Genomic DNA, 25,206 nt, shown 5'->3' with positions numbered 1-25,206 from the left:
CATAAATTTAACATCTCTTGCAATGACGGCCCTAAGGCCACGTTACTAGTCTGCTATTAAGGCTAAGTGAGATCCCAAATCCTCAGAATTAGTGGAATTAGTATGATGTTAAAGGTAGAAGAAAACATCTTCGCCCTGGTTTCCCTGCTCAAATAACATACATTTTGTATTGTTTATCTAGATAGTTTAGCTTTCCAATTTGATCTTCACCTGTCCCAAATCCACTAACTGCAGTAACGTTTTGACTTGTGCAAAACTTCTCGGAGGATGCCGTTGCCCATTGTTGATGAAGCCCTTAACACATGGTTAACCTTAGCTCCTGTATTTCTCGGTATTTGTTTCGTTCTGCAACTGGAAGGCTTTCACAACATACATTTCAGAGGGGAATTCAATTATTTTTAGGAGTGAGTCTCAGAGTCACCATGAGACTGGCAAGACCCATAAGAGCTAAGGACCCTGGTAATTCAGGTACATAATTAGAATAGAAGAGCATCATATCATGAGTTTCCTGCTTCCCTGGCGTCTCAGTTGCTGACGTGTGGGATTTAGGCTTTACTTCCAAGGTCGTCATCAACCTTGTGCTGAAATTGTTTGTTATCTTTGGCTATAGCAGCAAACAGCCATAGGACTTTTCCTGGTGCATTGGCTAAATCTCCGATTCTCTGCCTCCTTAAATCTACTTCAGAAGTGTCAAATTTTAAAATTAGCATCTATGTTTTAAAATCATGGCTCTGTGTGCTAAATGTATGCCATATCTTCTGGACAGTGGTTTTAGTTATCAGTAATCGGGAAGGTGGAGAAAAAAAGATTGGTAGTACTTTTATTTCTGTCCATGCTTTTGCTAGCTGCAAAGGCAGGTGAGGTGGTGCATTTGTCCGCCCACTGAAGCTACTAGCTTACACTTTCATCACCAGATGGCAGTACGGGCTATTTCACATATTTTACCCTTGCCTCAGGAACATTTCCTTCACTGAACAGAGAATCGTTTCTCTTTATCATATCATATAAAAACATTCTGATGAATTAATCAGAATGACACCCCCCCCCCCCAAGGGTTGCTGATTGGCTGCTTGAGAGAAATGGGAATGATTGGTCGAAGTCCATAATAATATTTTTTTCAGACATCAGCAGAAGATAAAGCAGGTGTTTCTTCTGAGAAGTGATTCTTCTAGTAGCTAAAGAGACTAATTTTGTATCCTGTCAAGTTTCAGGTTTAATATATGGTGTGGGACACATCTCAGACACTTAATCCTCTGTTAACTTTATGGAAAAAACACCACAGTGCCATATATATATATATATATATACATATATATATGTACATTTATTTTAGAACCAAAGTTCTCTTATGTAATCAGATAGTTGAAATGGTCAGAACTTCCTTCCAAAGAACACGCACGTTTCACTTCCCAAAGACGCTTTCAAAGTGTGTACGTTTAGAGAGGATTGTTCTATGTACTTTTTTTTTTTTGAGGGAGGAGGGAAAACTAATTAATAGAAATCTTTTTGATCAAGAGCCAAGCTGAAATTTGTGTCCGGTGGTTTGGATCTTAGTGAATACATTATACTTGCAAGAAAAGGACTGTAGTGAAAGACCCCACGACTCTAGTAATGCCTTCCCCCAGCTGAGGCAACTTATGAAACTGAATTTTCTGATTAATCACTTGATTCAAACAAAGTAATGTTATGGTCATGCTTTGGATGTGTCTGAAGTATTGCCACATAATATGCATCATTACTTCATATTTTACCCTGCAGCATGTTGGATATTTCTGGTTGAATTAAATGCTCTAAATACTCTGGGGCTAAAGACCAAAAATAGGGTCCGTTAGGGTTGTGCCTTAGTTATCTAAGAAGGTTTTTCATCCTCACCATAAGAGGAAATTTTAGTGAATGAAAGTGGGCTTTTTGAGCTCTCCTTGTGTAAGAGGAAACGTTGCACACAGCTGTTGATCTTCTTTACATTTCATTTGCACAAGCTGGGAAGTGTGTACTGAAAATGAGTAACAGATAGGCGTTCTTTAATTTGTTTGTATTTCTTCTATTGAGGCATTTCTTGGAGAGGTTGATTTAGAAAAGGCAGTTTCTTTATTCCATCAATCCTTGTGTGTATTGATTTGCGTTTTGGCAAATATGAAATATACAAATGCATGTGAAATATTATTCATGCTTTTTCTGAATGCATAGGATTCAAAAATACATGCAATAAAGAACAATGGCAGTGGGAGGCAGAAATGACGTTCTGTCTTGAATTTTGTAGCCGGGCTAAGATGATGAGAAAAGGCTTTAGGAACTTGCATGCAAAATTTTTTGTTTGGTAAGAAGTCACACTATTGCTTTAAAGGAGTGATGCATTTGGAGAAATTGGTTAGGCTTTCCTAAAGCGCTGAACAGTTTGGTGAGCCAAGGAGGCACTCTGCTCAATTTAGCTGTTGTCTAGCTGAAAAGAAATTCAACGCCATTCTCTTAATCATAACGGTTTTCTCTTTCAGATCCTGAAGATTAACATTTATCATGTTGAGATTTGGGCAGCACCTCATCAAGCCCTCGGTGGTATTCCTGAGGACGGAGCTCTCCTTTGCCCTTGTGAACCGGAAGCCAGTGGTCCCAGGGCGTATCCTTTCAACCAGAGCCTCAGTCAGGAGTGCGTATGGGCCGCTCAGCGTTCTGTGGAAAAGAGGGAGGCACTCTTTGCGTTCTGAAGGCCAGGTAGGATGTTAATCAGATTTATTCTGAAACCAGTCAGTGGAACGTAATACGCTTGATCGATGTTGCAGAACTTCTGAAAACGGTTGCTTAGCGACGGTGACCTTAGAGGTGAATTTCTATTGACCTTTTCACCACAGAAGATGTATAAACAACCAGGTGCTACTAAAAGCGTTTTTAAGTGCATCTGAGGTGCTAGTGTTTAAATTTCTTATTACGCTAAATAACGCATCCTGTTTCCCTTTTAATAATGTTACTTATTTTTAGACACAGTAAATTCTTTATGCAGAATTTTCAACTTCTCGTAGGTAAAAATACACCATTTGTCAAATGGCAGCAGAATTCTGTACGAAGACTATAGGAGGAGGGGCAAATTGCTTTGATTAATTTAGGTAGGGATGGATTAAATAAACCGTCTGTATAGCATACGCATTTCCTGAGGAAAAAGACCGATGTTATAGGTAAAACTATCCTGTCAGTTAGAAACTTTGTAGGAACACAATTCTGCAAGAGGCAAAATCCCCCTCAGTGTAGTCTCTTTTGTAGTGTTGCATATTATTTCCCCATCAAAACTCTACTGCTGTGTAACCTCTGTTAATTTCATTGGGTGGAGGTGGAACTTTTCAGAAGTATTTAAGACCGGTCATTTCATTTCTGTAGAGATCCATGGTAAAACTTCAGTAGGAAGTAAATCAGGCAATGACTGAATGTATGTTGGAAAAAGAAAACCCTTACCTGTACATACAGAGTGAAAGTAGTTGTTAAATTTTTATTCAGAATCACTGGAATTTATCAAAAGCTTTCATATTCTTCTGTAGTTTCGTGTTACTTCTTACAAATTTTAATACGTGATTTTAAATTTAGTAGCTTTTAATATATTGTTATATCTAGAAACATGTTTTTTTCTTCTCCTGAAAATACTGATCCTTCCCTCCTCCCATCTATAGAATACAATTATTCAAAATAAAATTAACTTCTCTCTATCCCTGTTTTAAATACTTGCTATTTGTTGCAAATGTCAGATGATTTGGTTATAAATGAATAGCAAAGACCCATAGACTTTATAGAAACTTTAAACACGTTACTATCTCATCAGTATGTTTTAATCAGTTAAATGAGCAGTTCTTCTCAACTCCTAGTTCCTGCAGCAACCTGCCTAAAGTATCTGATGTAAATCAGTGTGACTTACAGTTTTATCATATATTTAGCCAAAATATTTTTCAAGGCTGTCTAAAGACAGTATCAGGTCACTAACATTTGCAGATCGTGTAAATGCCTGCCCAGTACATAGCTATATGCATTGTCTGGGTCAGAGTGTAAATAAAATAGTAATCTACTGCGTGTGGATGTTTTAAAGCAATGGTTAGCGACTTTGCCAATTATTTAGGTAAGTGAACAATTGCATCTGTTGTTAAATAAAAGTGTTTCAGATAAAAGCTTCTTGTTTTCAAGTTTTGTGAGGTTCTAGAAGTAACAGTTTAAGGAGCCTATAAAAATTACTACAAGCTTCTTTCCTTCTTAAATAATTAAAGATTATGAACTCTAGTTGCACAGTTATTGCTGACTGTTTGGCAGATACATTTATTTGAAGAGGTTTAGCTTTGTTATTCTATAATGAGTCTTGCAGCATATTTTATAGTGTCACATTGTCTTAATAGCTCATGTGTTGTAATATATAATGTGGTCTTTGTTTCTCTGTTGAATAAATATTCAGGTAATAAAAACAGAAACCCACCCTTTTCCTCTCTAATTACAATAAGAAAAAATTAAAAAGATCATGATGCAAAGGTTAGAATACAGTATGTAAAGCAGAGCTAATTTGCAGTTGTAAGCCTTTAAAATGTCTATATAATGCAGCATTCATCTCAAGACCTGGCAGTAACAAGTGTATTTTTTTTTTTATTTTATTGCAATGATTTTATCCGCCTTGTCTTTGGCACACTTGTGACATTTCTTTTCATTTTTTGTTTTTGCAGTAGAAAATAAAATATTAATGCATGTGAATTAGAGAGACAAAGGAAATCAGTTTGAAAGCCAGCTCACTCCAGGTGGTGACTTTAATTAACTTGTAAGGTTGAAATTCCATCTTGAAAAGGAACATAGGGGTAGGAGTTGTGAAATTGCTGTAATGGTTTTAAAATACAGTTATACTCTGAAAAAATTCATTAAAAATGGTCTTGTGGAGGTCAGTGTTTGTGACTCGAGTAATGCGAAAGCATATTTACTCAATTGACACGTTAAAAAGTATTATTTTGTTTTCTTCTAGCTGCTAGCCTTGTGAATTCAGCTTGACCCTTGAAAGTCAAACTGTGCTAATAGTAACCAAGAATAGGAATAGCAAGACGATGGTGTTCGTGGTAAGGAAAGATCTGCCCTCTCTCTCTCTGTCCTGGAGAGAACTGCCTCAATTTCCCCAATATTAGACTTCTGTCTAATGGGCACACTCTGGCTCATGGGCACATACACTCATTGTAATAAGGTCCCCTTGACAGAGGCGGTGGGGATTATGGCAGATTCTTGAATAGGAAGTACCTGGGATCTTGAGTTGGGATATCTGGCATGAAACTGTTTTCTGTACCGCCCCAGCTAAAATATGTACATTTATTTGATTGGCACTAGTAGCAAACTCTTTTACCTCTTTTGGCACAACCAAAGAATTGAGAGGGAGAGCTACATGTGCAAAATTGGTGTGTGTTCTCAGGATACTGCTGCCACCCAAATGGTGGAGGTGCCTGACCAGTCTGTTGGAAGACATCACGCCTCCCAACTCCCAAGAGAAAATGAGACGAGTATGTACCTGCTCTGTTCTTGCATATATTTCCAAGGGGAAGACGGGGCTTCCGTACCCCTTGCCTGTCTTATTTCAGAGTGGCCGGGCACATTGTAGGGTGTGCAGTCTTTGTTAATGACATAATGACTTTTTTTTTTTTTTTTTTTTAAGAGTTTTGCTTCAGCGATGCTTACGCATGCTTCTGGAGCCAAGAGCTTAGGTGGGAAGAGTGTATGCTATGTGTGTCTTAACAGTTAGCTTGGAAGTGAGGAGGTTGTGAGCTGATTATTGTACAGGAGTACAAATCTCAGCAAGTTTACACACGTGCCAATACTATTTTCTGTGAAAAGTGGAGTTCCTTTTTCCTATTAGTGCTGTTAACTTGCTGTTCTGTGAAGAAAGATGATGAAATGTCATCTGTGGCTATCTCAATCAGCTAGATAGTTGTCTTAGAGAAGGTTCAGTAGCTGGAATATTGCAGGCTTATGTCAATAGCCAGCTTACATTACTCAAAATGCACAAGGCAAGAATTGAATCGGCTCATGCAGCCTGCGTGAGTTAAGCTTCTAGTGTTGTCTTCTCCCTTATTTCACTCAGAATCTTGTTGCTTCCATATTTCAGAATTGTAGATTATCTTTTAAATGAAATCCGTCTGCTCACTGATGTGGGCTCTTTGCTCTTTAATATGGCTACAAATACGTTGAGGAGGACCTACCATTTTACTGATATTTTCCTAGCCATGCAGTATAGCTTTACTTGGTTTTGCTCACATCTTCAGTAAACGTGGACTGATTTTTTTCATCCCTGCCTTTCTCATTGCATTGTGCTGGGTTTTTGCTTTCATCTTGTGTTAAACATGAAAAATGAATTCGAACATTAGTAGAATCCATTTGGGGACCAGAACTTATATTGTAAATAAAATTATTCATTTGTTATGTCATATTTGTTTCGGCAGACAAGGTATTGATCTTTGGATTTCTGTTCAGGATGCCATAAGGAGAACTAGCACAAAAGGAACACGGCAACATTTGTAAATTGATTGAATGCAATATGTAATGACAGAGACAAACATCAGATCTATGGCAGTACTATATCATACAAAGCATTTTTCAACAGTTTATTGAGCTGGTTATTAAAAAGAACAGGCTTTCTAACTGGGAACAATGGGCTGAGAGTTATCAGGATGAAGCAAATTTTATAGTAATTCATGTTGGACAGTGTGGCCCCTTCAACAAGAGTGTGTGCATGTGCATTTAATAAATTAGAGTAAATGCTTTACAATAATTGTTTATCTTTGATTATGAAAAGTTTTTTTCCATTTAAAAATATAACACTATTTAACCATTACCTACTGAGTGTTGCTGGAGTATCTTTATTCTTTTCTGCAGAGATCTAGTTCTTCCACCAGAAAGAATTCTGATTGTGGGGAATAGAGAACATACAGAAACCCAAAGCATGTGATATTTTCTGGCAATTTCATCACTATATGAAGTTAATTGTCATGATTTGCCACTGAGGCAATATATTGTGCTGAGAGTTACTATGGCTTGTTCCTTTTATTAATAAGTAGAGGAAACATTAGCTGAACTAGATGCTCCTTCAAAGACATGATAGCTTGCAGTGTAATTATTCTGGATCTATTGCATGAGTGGGATGGGATCCAGGGTCATCAATTTAAGAATAGCATCTATTTTGCTGTGGTATCTGTGTCTGTCTGTCCGTGAGCTCCCTTGTTAAATGCTGTCAGAATTGATGTATTAATTGAGACTGACACATCCTGTATTGTGACGCAATGGTTGCTGCTTTTCTTAGGAGATTTGCATCTAAGAAAATCCTTTTTATCAGCAGTGTATTAATGTTTTAAAAAGTAAATTTAATTTTTAATTTAATTACAGTTCTGGCAGAATTTCCATTGAAGATGGAAAGAAGATGGAGCAGACTGGCTCTATAAAGAACAGGTTTCTTTCACAAGTTTGGGTGAAAACCGTGGTGCTTACCATGTACCTGAAGTTTTTATTCTTCCTTAAGACACACCGCTGCTGTTTGTTGTTAGTTTGTACATTGCACATACCAAATCTGTATTTATGCATGATAATTATGAATTTTACACTTTTTAGTATAAACAAGTGTTAATGTTTGCAATAAGACTGAGTTACAGAAAATAAAATTCAGTCATATTGCAGAATATAAATATTTGCATTTGCATATTGCAGAAATGTACATTGTACTGTAACAACCTCATATTATACATCTCCAGCCCTGTGGGAAAGTACTCTTAGTGCTTTTTACAGAAGCTTCATATGCATTACTGTTATTATTAATTTGCATTAGCACAATGCTAAGGAGCAGTCATGAATCAGTACCATGCTGTCTTAGTTCCCCTTCAAGCAAAGAGCTAAAATTATTTTTCTGTAAAGTTTGTAACCTATACATGAGCCTTGAGATAGCAATGGAGTTGCATGAAGACAAAAAATATTGTTCAGTACAATAAGGAGTGAACTTCTCAGTTGACCTTCTCAAATTTCGTAGGCGTTCTAGGAGGAGAGTGTACTAGGACAAGTGATGAGGTAGCTTTGCTGGTGCAGAGAAGACCTCCTGAGTGGGAAGAAGAGATATAAATGATGGATCTTATTTGAAAATGTAGGAGGAATATAGAGTATGTTTCTTCAGCCAGAATGCAGGAACAATTAACTCATTTTCTGTATTGTCAGGATTTGGTAAATTCTTTTTGAGATCCCAGACTGCAGCTATTTGTTATCAAAAGAAAGTCTTAGGTTTGTTTTTCCATCAGATCCCAAATAAAGCTGTTCCACAATTCTTCCTTATATGAGCAGTCTTGATCTCTTAAGTAGAACTCATTAATGTCAGTAATGTTTCCTTATGCAAATGAGAGTAAAAAACCCACCTCCTATACTTAATTTTTTTCAGTTAAATTGTGGAGAGGATGAGGAGTGGAACTGCTGCTTTGGTAGTGTAGCAGTAAGCCAGTAGGTCAGCTTGACTGTACTCTCAAGCTACCCTCCGAGAAAGGCTTATGCTCAGACAGCCCAAGGAATGAGTGCTCAGCTCTATGTATGCAAACCCCTTGAATTTACTAGCAATGAAAAGTCCAGTTAATTAACTCAGGGCTGGAGTCATTTTGTTTGCAGTCTACAAAGGCATGGTGTTTGACTCGCATTAGGAAATGCTTCTTCTGAAGATAATAGGTTCAAAGCTGTGTGCACAAAAGCTTGTCTATCTTTCTCTGCCCTCCCTCCTTCCCCTGCCGGCTCTATCATTTGATTTGGTAAAAATCCTCTCTCTTCAGATCTGACTTTACTTGAAAGGTTCTCACTGTTAGAGAATGTACTTCATGGTAAGGATTTACCTATTCTGTTTGCCCTGTTACAGTTTGATTAATGTAATAGCATTGATAAAAAATCCTGTTGTAAGTACTTTGTGGCAGCGCTTTAAGAAGAATGAAAAAATGAAAACAATAAAATCCAAAGTATGTTTTGCTGATTTGAAAATGGAGCAAGTTGCCTATAAAATTATTTGTTTGCATGGATTCAGTAGGTCAGTGCTACGAATTTGTGATGTTATAGCATACTCTTAAATTGTATGAGGCATTTAAAAAGCTTGATTAAGTCCACACGTGGGAGTAGTAGTAGCTCCTAAAGTGGAGCCCGGTGCATGATATAAACATGGAGATCTTATCAAATGCCGTGGAGGCATGAGCAGTCTATTATTAGTCATGTGTCCAGCTGACCCTCAAGTTTCACTGTTAGGAAAGTGATGAGATTTCAGATGTGGGCTTGAAGGTATAGATGTCCATCCACAGGCTGGATCTGTGCAATGTTCTTGACTGCATTGCTAACATATGCTGAAATCCAGCTAAAAAATACCATTTTGATCTAAACCGTTTTGTTCACCTACTCAGCATCATTGTTGTGTTTGGAACTTGTAAATGACTTAAAAGAAGAAAAACACGTGCATAATCCTCTTTACTGCTTTGTGTATTTCAGAGGTGCTCACTATACAGTTTTGAAGGCACGTTACTAATGTATGTCCTCTAAAAGTGGAACTGCATGTCTTTGCAAGCCAAAGCTTTGCAAGCTCTTTGCAAGCTTTGCAATGTAGAAGAATTTTTGAAACATGGTCTAGGAGTCTTTACCATTTTGGGTGAGGTATTATGTAAATGCACACCATGCCTCTAAAGTAAAGAACAGTTTGGAGACCTCTTTCCTGTCATCGTGAAGAAATGCAAAACATCTAAATTGTAGATCCATTAGTTGCTGATTTGCTGCAAAAGATGAAAGGTCATAGAGGCTACCTACTGGCTTCCCAATATTGTGGTTTTTTATTGTTCATGATATTGTTAAAATCCGGTTTTATATGAAAGCAGTGTATTTTGTGAAGCATGAACATATTTCATGAGATTTACTTTCTCAAGAAAATGATTTCACTGTGCGTTAGGTTAGTTACAGCCTCCCATTTTGTGGTTTACCCTCATTAACAATCTGTAAAGCATTACAGTTGACTGAAGTAAATTTACTTTGAGGTTTTTGTAATTGGGGTGGCAGACATCACTTGGAAAAAGAGTTTACCCAACATATTTTAGCATAGCAAGAAAGTAGGGTAAATGTTTAGTAAGAAAAGCGTCCTCCTAAGGAGCTAGAAAAAGTTAGGAAAAGTTTAAAAGAGAGAAGCAAAGCTATATAGAAGGTAGCACAATTTTTTTATGAAGAAAGGCAGGGAAACCTGCCCGGCGGGGAACCCGGGGGCTGGGTTCATAAAAGGTGAAATGAATATTTATTGCGAGTTTAACACATAATTGGCCTTCTTATTATTTAAAAAAACTATGGAAGTATTGTTCATAAATAATGAATACTTTTAGTCCAGCAGTTATTTGCTAGTCTAGTAGAGAGAAAATTTGTAATTGGATTGGTTATTGTGCAGACATGTCATTTTAATAATTTTTATTGCATCAGTGAACCCAAAGAAATGCAACAATTTTAAATGGGCAATAGATCAGAAATGCAAAGGGGGGGTGTGCTGCCATTACAATTTTGCTGTTATAGAAAGCTTAAGTCTCCACATCAATAGCAGATATCAATGTCCTTTACCTTTCAGATACCAATTACCAAGAACTTCATAAAAAAAAAGGAATAAAAGATTTATTTTTTCCTCATGTTATCACATAGCTGTTTTCAAATTCAGCTTTTTTAGTCTTTTAAGTAATTTCTGACTAACGAAGACGACGACAGTTGCACAGCTGTTCCTGTTACAGTTTGTGTATGTGTAGGACTTTTTTTTCCTCAGTGGAGTTATCAGAAAGTGATATGCAGCACACACATAGTTAACTGAGTTTGGGCAAGGTATTGCAGGTCTTGCTCTTACGGCAGCATATAATTAAAAGAGATTATTGGAATACATGGCTATTCATAATAAATGTCAGACAATTAGCATAAGTGATGCAATACATGCAAAGTTTCCATTTCTAATGAAAATAGATTTGCTAGAAAGTCAATTGAAGATTTCATTTGTTCCTTATTGTTTCTAGCATATTGGAATATTTTGTGTTATTCAGTGCAGTACAGAACCTAGTATTTTTCTCAAGTACATATTTTTGGGAGGCATCTGATACAGATTTCCTGTTGCAGCTCTTAAGAGGTGATCTAATGATACGATGTTTACTTGCTGTCTCTCTCTACTCTGAATCTAGGGAATTTGCTGTGAAGAGCCTAATGTGTAGTATTCTTCTGTCAGAGAACCATAAATTAATATTGGAACTTGATGTGCTGTAATTATAACCTAAAGTAGATGTTTTATAATTTCACAAGTAATGATTTTTTAATTTTACTTTTATTATTTAAGGACCTTAGAAGACGGTGAGTGAGGGGAAAAAGGGCATGCTGTGTCCATGAAAAATAAAAGGAATGCTCTCTAACAATATAGAGAGGGAGGAATAGTACTCAGTGGTGTATAATCCCAGTACCTTGTCAAAGGCATAAAGACTATTTAATAATGTCGTTACCCAATCCCTTCAGACTACCTTGTGTAGATGTCAGTCCTTTGAGGGTAAATCCAACTGTCTTATCCCGCCGTGAGTGCAGACACAGAAGTCTGAATAGAGTCCAGTCACTGTTGCTGATATTGGGTCCATTAAACACATGTGCTCCAGTATCAAGCACCCCAGCAGCAGCACAGAACCCTATGACTGGTGTCCTAGACCTTGCAAGTCCTTGCACTGAATGAACGTGCACCTTTCCACTTACTTGTGGGCCTTTCTGGACTTCAGTCAAGAAGGCAGCACATGTGCTCTCTTCCCCTTTGCTGCCTAGAGCTGCTCAGTTTTACTGCTTTGTTTGTTTAGGAAATACTTTCTTCTCAGGGTTTGAGCCAGCAGTTGAGACCGATCATCAAGACACTAATTCCAAATGGCCCTATAATTGCTTTGCAGAGCTTTAGCTAAGGGTCAAGCACCTTTTCTGAGCAAGGTAATTGGATAAATTATGTTTTAATAAATTGTCCTGTGCAAGTCAGATATGAACACAATGCACAATGGAGATTTTATTGTAAAATGAGTCTACAAAAGAAAACAGGTTTTATTTTAAAATGAGGCTATGGTAGAAAATTGAGTACATGATTCATTGATACAGATGTATTTCACTCCCACTCATATCATATCTAGATTTTTAAGGTTGCACATGCATGCATAGTTTGCTGTTTGTTTGCTAATATATTTTAGCCTTTGCTGTTCCTTGTAACCTGCTGAGATCTAATATGTTTCTAATCAAAGCGTGGAAACCTCAGCACGTCAGTGGGATTTCATGAATGGATGTTCACATCGTATAATAAAAGTTGAAAATACCTCTATTTATTCTTTTCATTTAAACGTCATATTGCATCCTGAGAGGTGACCTCTCCAGGGAAATTGCCTTAAAACAGTTAATTTTCTATCAATACCTGGCTTTTCTTTTTTAACAATACATTTGGCATGATTATAGTTATCAGGACATCTGTCCATTTTAAAATTTTGTGTTCAGGAGTTATCTTTGAGTATTAGTAGTTTGGAAGTATGTTGAGAATACCTCATCACTATTTCATAAAATTGGAAATTCTATGTAATGAATATAAGTTAAAATATACGTGAATTAGAAAATACTTCTTTTCATGCAGTCTGGTCTGGTGGACTTGACATAGCTGAATACAAGGTTTTGCTTTAATGTATATGAATTTATGTATTTATGAATATAGTTTTGCAGATATGTCATTGAGTCGTTCTGTATTTCTTTTTCTCTCATTTGCAGGTAAAATGTGCCTCGTTGCAAGAAAACAATATGTGATACGATATATATATTCCTGTTTTGTCATAGAAATTGATGTTGTCACACTTCAATCATTGTAGTTCAGTCGCTGTAAGCACACGTTTCAGGTTTATATTCTTAGGCTCAGTTCTGTTAATGATGATTGAGTCAGAGTAGAACCTAGCTCATTTTACATGTAGTTCACTGTACTATTTTCATGCTTCAAGGAGAAAATTAAGAAAAAAATATTGTAAAATCTGGTTTGCTAAATAAGTTACTTTTCTGGCTAAGAACTTACTCAGAGCCCAGTCTTGAAAACATGGTTACGTTTCTGCTGATACAATTCAATTCAAAAGTATGGGTGAGGGGGAGAAGAAGGCAGAAGTAGAGAAAGGGGAGAAAGTAATTTTTTATCTGTCTTCTGATTTCTGACTTTTAAGGTGCATCTTAGTCATGCTTATAGCCTTCTTTTACAGTACACTTCTTAGAAACTTGCTAAGAAAAGGAAAAAAATTAAGTAGTTCATGCCATGCCTTGATTCTGGAAACTTTAAGAGCACAAAATACAGTGAGACTTGCGATAACATTGAACGACACATGAGAAATTGCCAGAGTGTAAGATTTTGCCAGAGAAAGTTGAAAAATTACTTGATCATATCTGCCTATATAGGAACACCACTTCCAGGAATAAAAGTCTTATTCTAACAATGGCATTAATAGTAGCAGTGATCATAAATTTGAAATTGAGAGATGTGAAGTATAAGCAAAGCGAGTTTTTCTTAACTATTGAGAGTAACGTAACTGAGACACATCAGCAGAGTCAAGGAACGCTTGGTATCTTTTGGTGCTTAGAAATTAAGATTAATAGGACGTTATCATCTTGATGGAGGAGTGAAGATTGAATCTATGGACTTGACATGGAGGACATCAGAATAGTTGATCTCTCTGGTCTTACTCTCTGAATGAGGTGTACTGTTGGCGGGACAGCAATGAGATGTAAGATATTTTGCTGTTCTCAAGTTGCAAAATGAAATCCTCTCTTCTCCAGAAGAATGAGTGCTAAAAGGAGGAAGTAGAGAGATATGCATTAGGAAGTTAGGCCAAATAATTGGGTAACCTTTCAAAACAGAGGTGGATGTTGCTTTCGAGGGACGTCATTTAACTTTTAAAATCTTAATGGAGAGTTACAAATGAAACAGCTTTGTCAACCTGCCATTTGATATTCCTGCCAGGAACTTTGAAAGGGACATAAAATCACCCCGATCAATTGTCTGTTAAGAGCTGATTTAAAATTTGTCAGAATGCCACGCACCTTAGGTATTAATGATTGTATTTCTTTAAGTCTAAATACTTGCACACCTTCTGTGAATTGCTTTCAATGTATGCTGAAATTGAATTACTTTCAACTGCATCTGAAAAAAATCATTGTTTGGGGATTCTAATTGTGCATATTCATGAGGATTTAACAGGATACCTCTGCCAAGTGCTCCCTGCCTCTTCAGTGCTTGGGCACAGGGGCCACCATCACATTTGAAACATAGTCCAACACTTTCCTGTTAAAGCCAAATGCTCTGTGTCTCAGTGTTTTATTGTATTTTTTGGCAGAAAGGGCTGCCTGTGATATTTGCAAAATGAAATTATATGTTTCCTCCTCCCAGATTTATTTAGCTCCAGGTAGTGCAAATACAAGACAAAATGAAAGAAAACTTTTTAATATACTTCACTTTGCAGAACTCCATTGTGGTGGAGGTAAATTACTTTAGGAATGAAAACTTTATAAGCACTTGGAAATAAGATCAATATATTTTTCAAATGAATTTCCTAAACATTTGTAGGGAGAGGCTTTAGTAACTAAGCTTACGTGACTGCTTCTATACAGTTGCAGAGGCACTGGAATATTGCAAGAAGGCTTCTTTGTTATTTTACTGCAGGCATTTTGAGTGCATGTAGAACGTGGAATTGCTACCTTTGCTTAGGTGTCAGTAGACTTTTCAAGAAAAAATAGCCACCTAATTAGTATCTAGTCATATGGGAGGATGCTAACGACCTATTTCTGCTCAGTTAATGTTTCCCTGCTATGACCCCATCAATATTAATAAAATAATTTATACATGCTTGTCTTTCAGAAGAATACCTGAGTTCGTCCTGCAGAAAGTTAATCATAAAAATATTGTGGAGTTGGAGAATTCTATTTTTATCTTAATCTGAAAGCAGCAGTGTTAATGGAACACTGCTGACTTAGCATAATATTTTGCTGAGGTTACTTTAGAAAACAGTGAAAGCATCTCCTTTTCCTATTCCTTAACCAAATAAAATACAATGCGTTTGATACTGATTTTAAGTTGCTTATAGATACAGATAATATTGAAACATTTTTATACATATGGAGAAACATGCTTCTTACATGAAGGTTAGGTGTTAGCTGAAAGACACTGGTGAAAACAGATGTTTGCAAAAAACCTCAGAAACAGCTTAAAATAGCACTTAGGTATTCAGTTATACAGGAAAATGGGAGAGATTTTTAAACTGAACTGGTCTGCTTTCCTGAATGCTTAACAACATCGAGCTTAGTGTTTATCATGTAGTTCAGCTAAGGCCATTCATTGCTCAACATTTTCCCTGTTTTCTTGCACAGTTAAAACTTGGGAAGATGTGCGTGCAGCTATGGTCTTGACCAGTCATTAGCAATAATGGAGTTGGTGCAGATCTTATTCAGACCTTCCAGGCACTAGAGAGAGAACAAATTAGATTGCCTTTGTTGTAAAACATATCCTTATATCTAGCACTTTTTAGAAGAGGGTACTAGCCAGTTGAGGAAAGGCATAAAAGTATAACTTGATGAGATAGAATGAGCAAGATTAGCCTCTGAAAACTGAGCCAGCCAGTTCAGATTACAGGTTGCTGGTCAGCTGTCTGACTTAAGATGCGTTTGGATGATAACTAGTGTGCGTATACCTTACGCTTAACAGCTGTAGCTACTGTCACAATAAGCAGGATGCTATCCTTTGGTTCTGGATATCCTGCCAGGCCCAGAGACCTTTTTTCTAGACTGTCACCAGGGCACCCAAGAGTACCTCTGCTGTATTGTATTGCTGTCCAAACTTAAGTTTAGACTGATTCAAGGAGGTGGTAGAAGAAGGCAGAATGAGGAGGGGCAGCTTTCGTTAAGGATTTTTTGGGGCAGAGAGGTAGTTTCAACAGAATAGAAGTAATATTTGAAATCCACTGATACAGGATCTCTTTGCGTTACCTTGAATTACCTCTAAAATGAAATTTGGCAAGTACTGGTTTTCCATACCGTTTCCGTAAGCTCTGGTTAGTCTCTGAAGATATCTTGTGCAGAAATAATGAATATGATGTAGGACGGGAGAGGCTGTAACACTGTGCAGGCGTGTGTTTCTATGCTGTACTCCTTTAATTACACAAAGGATTCCGTTTTTATAACGTTTATATCACTAAAGTCTTTGCATACAAACCTTAAACTTGTTTGACCCATTTTTAAACAAAAGGGACACAATGTCAAAATGAGATTGTTTCTGTGAATGATAAGTGAATGATACACTTAACCTAATGCTCTAGTGAGAGCCCAGGTCAGGCTTACTCACCCTTAGAACAAGAACTGGTTCATGTGTATTATATTCACATCAGCATTGTTTTGCGCTGAACCCATTATGTATCATGGATTCTTTATTCTAGCTGAAGGTTGTACTTTTTCCCCCAACATTTGCTGTTCTCTGAGGAGCCCACAGATTTATCTTCTCTGTCTGTGTATGGTACAGTGCTTGCAAGGTGGAGGACAATCTGCAAAACTGACTGCTAGAACTGTCCATTAGTTTTGTGAGCAAGTCAAAGGGATGGTTATGGTGCTACTTGTGTAGCCCTCTTAGTTCAGAATTATGAGAATTGTATTTGGAATATTTGGAAGTGTAATGGATTTTGGTCCTCGTAAATTAAATAGCAGGATGCATAATAGTATTTTGACATGAATGAGATACAAAGACTCTGGCATTGTTGAATGCTAGGGAATAAATTCATAATTTAACCGGAAACGCAAGGACCTCCTTCAGTGTAAGGATTGGATTGCTTTTGTGCCCTTTATGCTCCAGAAAAATGCTACTTTTGAGATGTTCCTAGCATGGTGGGTGCAGTCGAGGGAAACACAATGACATACAGCGCAGTTTAGAGTATTTTCTCAGATTCTCTTTGATCTTGAACCGTTGCATTGATGGTGCCTGAATGAAGTTAACTCAGCTGAAGTGCTGGTCATAGGGGATCTTTTTAGAACGCCTACAAGCTGTTGGAGTGAAGAAGATAATGTGATTTTATAATTTTGGTTTGTCACAACTGAAAAGGTACTAAGAGCTACTTTATTTGTCTCTTTAAATAACAGCAGTTAAATCAGGATTGTCATCTGATCTGTCAGAGAAAGCAACAGCAATAACCATTGTTTATCTTATTATTTCCCCTTTCTCTTTGAAACTTTAATCTTTGCCCGAAAAATTGTCTGTTGCCTTAGATCTTAGATGTTTGTTTTGCCTGTTTACTGCACAGCTAGAGAAGACACGCTTACTTTTAGAATCTCTTCACTGAATTGGTGAAGTTTATGAGGAGATTATAACGTTCTCAATTGCCATGGGGACCTCCCATGTACCTTATCCCGCCGGGTTTGAGGATAAATTAGACTGACTAATTGTGTTGTTCTTATATTTTTTCAAGAGCAGCTAAGGTGTTGAAGCCATATATATTTGGAGGCTTAGATTTTCATAGCCATTGCTGAGGTTATGATGGGTGACTCCCATGACAATTTTTTCTATTTAGCATAGGGAGGAGAAGTTTCATTAACTTCAAAAAGGTTTTGTATTTGGCCTTCTGTAAACAAGATAGCATATGGAATAACAAGAATACCTATACCAATCAATTGTCATTCAGAGATTATGTTGTCTGGTTCTACCCATGAAGAAAGGTAAACGGTCTGCGGTAGGATAGCTGACTCTTAAGCCTAACAAATTTGAAAATATTTCCATTTGGAAACCAGATAGCTGGGAATGTGTGACCTTTTAAAAACATACATTTAAAAATGCTTCATCGAAAAGCTAAAAATGCCAGTATAAATATTAGGCAGAAAAGGAAGAGAAACAGTGTGGAGATATAATCATGTTTTTTTTTTTTTTCTGGTGAAAGAGAGAGAGGGAATTTGACTCTCATTAAATTACTGTATAACTTAGATATCTCATAGCTGGATTGTTGGGGAAAAGGAGGAGGAAAAAACCCACAAATTTGATAAAAGAATGCTATTTTATATTATTATACAAGCGTCTAAAATATTTTCAGAGCTGGATGAGTGAGAGATATTAGAATGAAGTCTACCTGTGTTTAATGACTTTGAATCACAGTGCTTTGTACAGATAGTTTCAAATTACATTACTTTGTGCATATTGTTTCTGAAAAAAAGAATAAAGGTATTTCCAAATTGAGAAGCCAAATTAACACCTTTTAACTTCTTTTATTTTCCATATAGATGACTCTGTGTGAAGGAAAACTATGCAATATTATAAAGTACTATTCTTTGAATAGAGAGAATTTGAAGACGACAACTGTTTGGTATCATCCCCTGCACAAAATGAAAGAAGAAACTGTAAAAGTAACTTTTTATTTAGTAGCTCATAGCTGAAAATTGGTTTGTTGATACCATTATAAAAACTGAAATTTGAAAGTTATCTTTTCTTTATGAAGTAATAAACTGATGAAAGAAAAATTCTGCTTTGAGATATATATGATTCATGTTGAAGAGGTTCCTGTGTGGCAAAACTAATTATAATTCTAATTTCTCTCTACTGTCTGCATGTTTGTAATAACTGGAACCAAAAGCTAGATCTGTGCAGCTGTAGACACTGTGATTGGATTTTTTTAATGCTAATCCAGTACAGTGTTTTGGTGGTGATGGACCATACGTTTCACCATAGATTTGAAACTTAAAGCTTGACAAAGAATGTTTCTAGAACCTGGAAAAAAGTGGTAGAAGCTCTCACATGTCTGTTTTCCTTTTTCTTTCGGAAGGCTCTTGGGCAGCCTTCTGAGATCATGGGGCTAACAGTTTTTCATTAATGAGCCCTCAGTCAAATGTCTGAACAGTTACACTCCAAGGGGACAAAGCAATAGAAGCGTTGTTGCTGATGTTGTAGGGCTGAGCATATTCCCCATTGTTTCCTTGTGCTATAGTACTAGTGTGCAGAAAAAGCAAGCAGATTCGCATAAACCTAATGTTATTCCACATCTTGAATCTAATTTTTGTTCAGTGTCAGCTGAGCTGCTGAACTCTGTGAAGTGTTGGCTGTCAAATCCAGAACATTTTGAATATCTGTACAAGAAGGTCCTTTGTGACCTGCTAATTATATTCCATGACAGACCTGCTTGCTTCAGAATAATAATGAAACAGAAAACTTTCAAAATTAAGTTAATATAAACATAAAATATGTGCAACAGTGACAAGCTTCGAAAAATTGCAATCCACAGGAAGTAATTAAATATCATTAGCTTTAGTTACTGCTTGTTTTTCTATATTTTGTTTGTTAAGTAGAGGGGAGAATAAGTATGCTGCATATATTGAAAGCAATTCTATTTGCCCAATTACCAAAGTTTAAGGTTGATTTGGGAGATGTGTTTCATCTTGTGATAGTAGTCATTTTGTGTTTCTTGTGATGTAAAAATGCTAGCCTTAATGTTTTTCTTTTTATATTGTTGAGGCTTAATTTAATTCCAAAAATATCTATGAAAATTCAGGTGAAAATTGAATTTTAAAAGTCCATCCCATTAGAAAGGAAAAAGAAGGGCATACTATCTCTGTCCCTCATGCTTCTTGAAATTTGTTGTGCTAAACATACTGAATACTGGAGATTTAATAACATGTTCACTTGGATCCCCTAGAGATATATGTAGATTCCAACACTTTGAGTCTATTCTGTTAGAAACTGAACTTGATGTGCTATTGATAGGTTTCAGTTCCTGTTAACAAGGAGGAGCAACACAGTGGTGCAGTACTATGTATATGTGTATGTGTGTATCTCTCTCTCTCTCTCTAGGAAAAAAAAGTTCCAAACTGGAAGGAGAGATGACCTCACGTCCAAGTACTTAATTTTCTGAGGCCATATAAGATTTTCCAAGCCATCAGACCTTTTAGAAAGCATTTTGTATATATGAGGAAACTTGTTTAGTTTGTGCAAATGAGCATACACTTTGGTGCTCGCATATAGCTGAAAGATTTTTCTCCCCTTCAACGTTTTTGGCAAGCTTCTCTACTGCGTATCTTTTCAATATGGCCTTAGTAGATGTTCTTCTGGCTGTGGCTTTACATGCATGAGAGGCAGAAGCTGCTCTTCAACATGTTGCATTTAGCCTTGCTCCTCTATATCATCAGATAGCTCTCTGTCTCCTTCAATCACCTACGCAGCCTAAATTATCTTGTTCTCTGTTCGCACTGATCTAGAATGGACAGTGCAATGTGCCTGAGTCCGTACCCAAATACTCCTTCCTGAGCATATTCTGAGAAGAAATACAGAGATTCCAGGTGCTTGTGGCTGTTGATATGAGTCAAGTTGATTTGCCCTCAGTCCAGTCCAGTTAGGTCAGATTTGCTTGCAATTAGCATTGAGCCTTATACACTCGTGAGGAGCTCAGTAGATACAGGTGTGTCCCCAATGAACAGACATTCTAGCTAGGACATAGGTGGACCCATAGCCATACAGAAAGGGGGTAACATTTGATGGGGAGTAGGCAGTGTCACCATCTTAGAATCTCATGCTTTCAGGGTTGGACACGCAGTTCATTGTATTAATTATGTGCATGATCTGTCTCATATAATGGGGGCATCTTTGATTTATTCCATGTTGTACCTCTTACTCAGGAGAAGCCCTCTAGAAATGTTAGCTAATTAACCTCAGACCCTTCCTTCGCGTTTCCTTCCCTCAGCATCATTCTGCCTTGCCCCAGTGTTTACCCTGTGCTGATGGTAGTTATATGGCTACTGGGTTAATGCTGCTAGCTACCTTGGTAGCTAATGTTTGTGTCACTGTTCGCTTGTCCTCTTCTATTTGTATCTGCTGTCTATGATATTTGATATTTGATTCTTTATGGCTTTTTGTTGTACAGGTTTGGGTATTCAGGAAGAGGAGGGCCAGACCATTTAGGTCTGTTGGGCCCAACTATAGTTATAACAGTTTATCATGCTAATTCCAGGCTGATTTAGGGAATAGCACTTTCCTGAGTCTTAATGCGCAAGGATCTTCACCATTGTGCAGTATTTTGTAATAAGGATATGATGATGCATTTGGTAGTGGCAGAAGGAAGTAGAAAAGTAATTGATTGGGTTTAACTCTGCAGATGATAGTGTACCCTGATTCACTTGAGAATATAAAAAATACCCCAAATGATAGACATTCAAAAGTAGTGTCAAATAACTTGAAATATCTTTCATTGAAGCAGTAAGGAATAACTCCAAAACTGGAAGGGTGTTATTAGAGGGAACTGGGAAATAAGTAATACCTTTGGACAGCTATGAGAAGTCTGGAGCACTGAAAGAACAGACAAAATCTGACTGAAAGGAATGTTTTTTTCCTACCACTTCAGGAAGCAAAGAAAGGTTACTCTAGTGAAAGAAAGATAGCTATAATGTCCTTTGCCCTTAGGATCATCTAGGTATGATGGCCATTATTTATCAATTAATATTTCTGTATTCTCCAAAATTACATGATTTGATTCTTTCAATTGTATTTCTGTAAATTAGAGGTGCCAACATACATATATTGTTCCATAACCAATATTAAGCCAATACTGAAAAGTAAAACCTATTATTTCCTCAGATCCTGTTTAACAGAGTACTTGAAATCCTTCTGAATTAACAATTCAGATTGAAGCATTTTTTAAGGGTAAGCAAGCATTAATTACTTTTTTGAACTGGCCTTTCAAATCTGATTTTTACGTGTAAAGTCATCAGAGACTTACTGAATGCACTGAGGCAGGTTTGTAGTGCAAAAAAAAAATCCTTCCCCTCCCCCCCCTTGCTTTGTAGGATTTAGTTGCTTTTTTCTCCAGTTTCATACTTGATTAAGTTGGTTTGGGAAGTGGTTGCTCAAACTCACATTGCCCATCAGTGGCTCAACCTAGATGTAGAACCGAAGAGCTCACTTAGCCTCTGCTTTAACCTAAAGAACTTGCTTCTTTCCCATGCATGAAACAATAATGTATTAAAGAGAGTCTGATTTAAAAGGTGGGTTTGGTCTACTAATATTAGACTCAAAAACTGGCTTAGGAAATGGCCAATTTTTAGCTAAGAGGAAAGCAGCATTTTAATAAGCCTTCTTAAATCTGGTAAACTATGTTAACAAAGGTCTTGTTCCTACTTGTGGGGTTTTTTTTGTGGATTTTAAGTGTATTTTTCCTTGTACTAATTTTTCCATTTCTCTGCCTATTGTGTCCCTCTCATTTAGAAGATTGTGGTTGAAAGGAGATAGTGCAATCACAAGGGCTGTGCTTTCTTAAAAAGTCTTCTTAAAGCAATACATAGCTTCTGATGACCACTTAATGACTGTCTCAGAGCTCCTCTTTGTTTTTCTTCTTTTCCAAAAAAATGATTTTGATGAAAAAAAAAATGCTGGATTCATGCAAGACAAGTAATATAGATTACTTGCCGTAGTAGTTAGTTACTAAATATTTACAAGATAACTGGGCATGATATTAATGATTCTGAGTATCAAGTGTTAATAATTTTGTTCGAAATGTACTTCAGTTCGTTACTTTCAGAGTTAATGGGGAACAAAATGTTGCTGACAACAAAATTTCCCTTCCTTTTTCTTGTCTATTTTTATCACATAAATATCGTATTTCTATCTTGTGTACAGATGCCACCAGACAATAATCAGTTTCCTATATAAATTACAGCTCTGTATTTTGAACCCTTAGTTACACAGTAGAAAATATGATAAACTTTCTTAGACTGTGAAGAGTGCTGTGTTTAGGTGCACTAAGTAAACTCACCTTTACATCAGGATTTGATATAGCTGAAAAGCTTTTGTTCGAAGTTTCAGTATATTTCATTGTCACCAATGAATATTCAAAATGATGATCCTTCTTTTAAATGGAGATGCAACACACAGAGTTTAAAATCTAAATGATATGTGCTAGTTTCATTTGGAAGTATAATTAAGGTGTATAATGTCATTTAACTGTTTAATGAACTCTGCATAATGTAATGGAATACAAATATTTGACCTTCCTGACAGTGACTGATGGATTGAAGTTGCATAGCATGATATCATTAGAATGTCAAACAACATCATTATTCATGATTATCAGGAATTATTCAGGTGAAATGGCAAATGTAATGGAAAGCTATTATTTGTGTGGGGGCTGCAGATTGACTTTCTTTGTCAGTGCATCTCTTGATACAGGGGGAAGACACTCAGATTTATTGAGCTACAAAGAATTAATGCTATAGGTTAAAAAAATGTCAATAATATCAGACAAGTGTTTTCAGTAGGTCAGGTCATGTATTAAATGTGTAAGGGTAACTACCAGTGATAATGTTTTAATTTCTATTCTGCTCTTACTTCTGCTAAATATTGAAAACTTCATTAAATTACGGTAGCTTCCATCATAAGAATATATCAATAATCACTCTTTTCTGTGAGACACTTATGAGTAGTTGAAATAAAAAATGCAATTCACACCGTGTTAAGTAGGGCTGTAATTTCATTCTCTATTCTCAGAAGCCTAAGTCCAGAATGCAGACTTTTGTTCCAGAAGTTAAACCAAAACTGTAACTAGATATTTTTTCTTCACTTAAATCCACAGAACGTTTATGGCCTGGATGAAGAACTAAAACATAAGTTCAAACAGTAGGGCTATCCAGATACTTAAAGCTGAGCCCATGCTCATGCAGTTTGTTGAATTGTGGCCTATAGAAATAAATGATGAGTAACCTATATTGATTTGGCGAGTTAAGGTCTTACACCTGAGACGTGAATGCAATTTGAAAATGAATTTTGCTTATCAGGACAAACAGCTGTAGTACTGCTTTATAACATGCTTTCTGCTGGGTCTGAATCATGCCCGGAGACCATTCTGGGTCCCTGACCTGCTGATACGAGCTGCATTGCTCTCATGAATGGGAAGCATTCTTATGAGTTGGCTGAAGGATCACCTGCTATGTTGACAGTGAAAACAGTCAGATGCTGAAGCTGTGAATTGTTTACCTGAATGTGTGGAATAGCTGTTTTTTTCAGGATTGCTAGAGTTTTTGTAAGATATGGCAGTCAATAATATGTATTTGATATAGAAATTGGCTAGTATTACTAAGAGCATGTCTGTAGGTACAGGAGCGGCTGCCATGTGGTGTTGCCAAGGGCAGAGGCAGACACAAAGTGAAGAGGAAAGCTCTGCAGCTGCAGTTACTCCATGTGACGTAGGGTCACGTATCTTTGTCATTTTATGTTGTGATGGGGTTGTGCCTTGGCATTGGGTGTTATGTGTTTGGGATTCAGAGCTGCATAGATATATTAATGCAAGGATATGCAAGGATAGATATATTCTCCCTACTTGCTTCATGGCACAGTTACTTCTCCTGTGCTTTGGAGCCTTAAAAAAGCTATGATGGACCATGGCAGATGTGTGAGTTACCAGAACTATGTATTAGTAGGTGGGCAGGACTAACGCTATTCCTCCTATTCCCTCTAGCCACTTTGGTAAATACATGCCATCTAAAGATACCAAAACTATTGGCTTGCTGAATTGCTTTTACAGTTTAACCATCTACAGCACGGAGCTTAGTAAGATGGATTTTGTCTGACTTTACTGGTGAATTTTGCAACTTCTGTTGAGCTCCGTACTGCTTAAGCTGAACTGTCTCTCTTCTGTGCTGCCCTATAGATATATTTTGAGTAGCCTATGGTACTTCTAGGTTGCATATTAAATCAAAATCAGAACCCTAATGGCCTAATTTACCTTTTGTTCATGATACTGAAGTCTAAAACCAGGCTCAAGTGCTTCAGTTTCCTGACCTGAAAGCTTATCAGTTTATGAAAGGTCCACACAGAGGCATATTTTCTCTTTAGTCCTAATACAACGTAAATTTGCCTGAATGAGCAAGCAGAGAAGGGTAGGTGATTTCCCATACAGTCATTTTTAGGGTTTTACAGACTTCTGAATTTTCTCTTACTCTCCTCTGCTCGAGGAGTCTTCCTTGGTCAACAGGTTTTCAGTCTCACCAGAACTCCCACTTCACAAGCTGGCAAATGACTGCTTGAGCAATAAAAGGAAACCTTAAATATGACATGTGTCTGTGAGATTTGAAGTACATATTAGCATATTGTAGTATATTATATTCTCTATATAATACATAAATCCTGTTATATTCTATATGATATACATATAGTATATTATACTTTTTAAT

At 36.8% G+C, this 25,206-nt stretch overlaps 1 protein-coding gene across 50 annotated transcripts in view; it reads left to right on the top strand.

Annotated features, from left to right (window-relative positions):
• The window catches only part of FHIT (fragile histidine triad diadenosine triphosphatase), a 620,374-nt gene that overhangs the window by 194,588 nt on the left and 400,580 nt on the right, over positions 1 to 25,206 (top strand). For 31 of the 50 annotated variants that reach the window (XM_068906910.1, XM_068906907.1, XM_068906909.1 and 28 more), the window contains one exon: positions 2,493 to 2,614. In XM_068906910.1, coding sequence (XP_068763011.1) covers positions 2,515 to 2,614 — 100 coding nt within the window. In that variant the 5' untranslated portion in view covers positions 2,493 to 2,514. Of the gene's footprint in view, positions 1 to 2,492; positions 2,710 to 25,206 lie in introns of all 50 variants that reach the window. The other 19 variants (XM_068906936.1, XM_068906915.1, XM_068906914.1 and 16 more) reach the window with 1 other exon arrangement.

Source organism: Struthio camelus, chromosome 14, assembly GCF_040807025.1.
Source record: "Struthio camelus isolate bStrCam1 chromosome 14, bStrCam1.hap1, whole genome shotgun sequence".
In the NCBI taxonomy this organism is placed as follows: domain Eukaryota; kingdom Metazoa; phylum Chordata; class Aves; order Struthioniformes; family Struthionidae; genus Struthio; species Struthio camelus.
The sequence above is the reverse complement of the archived record's forward strand: the minus strand, read 5'-3'. Positions and strand labels throughout refer to the sequence as shown.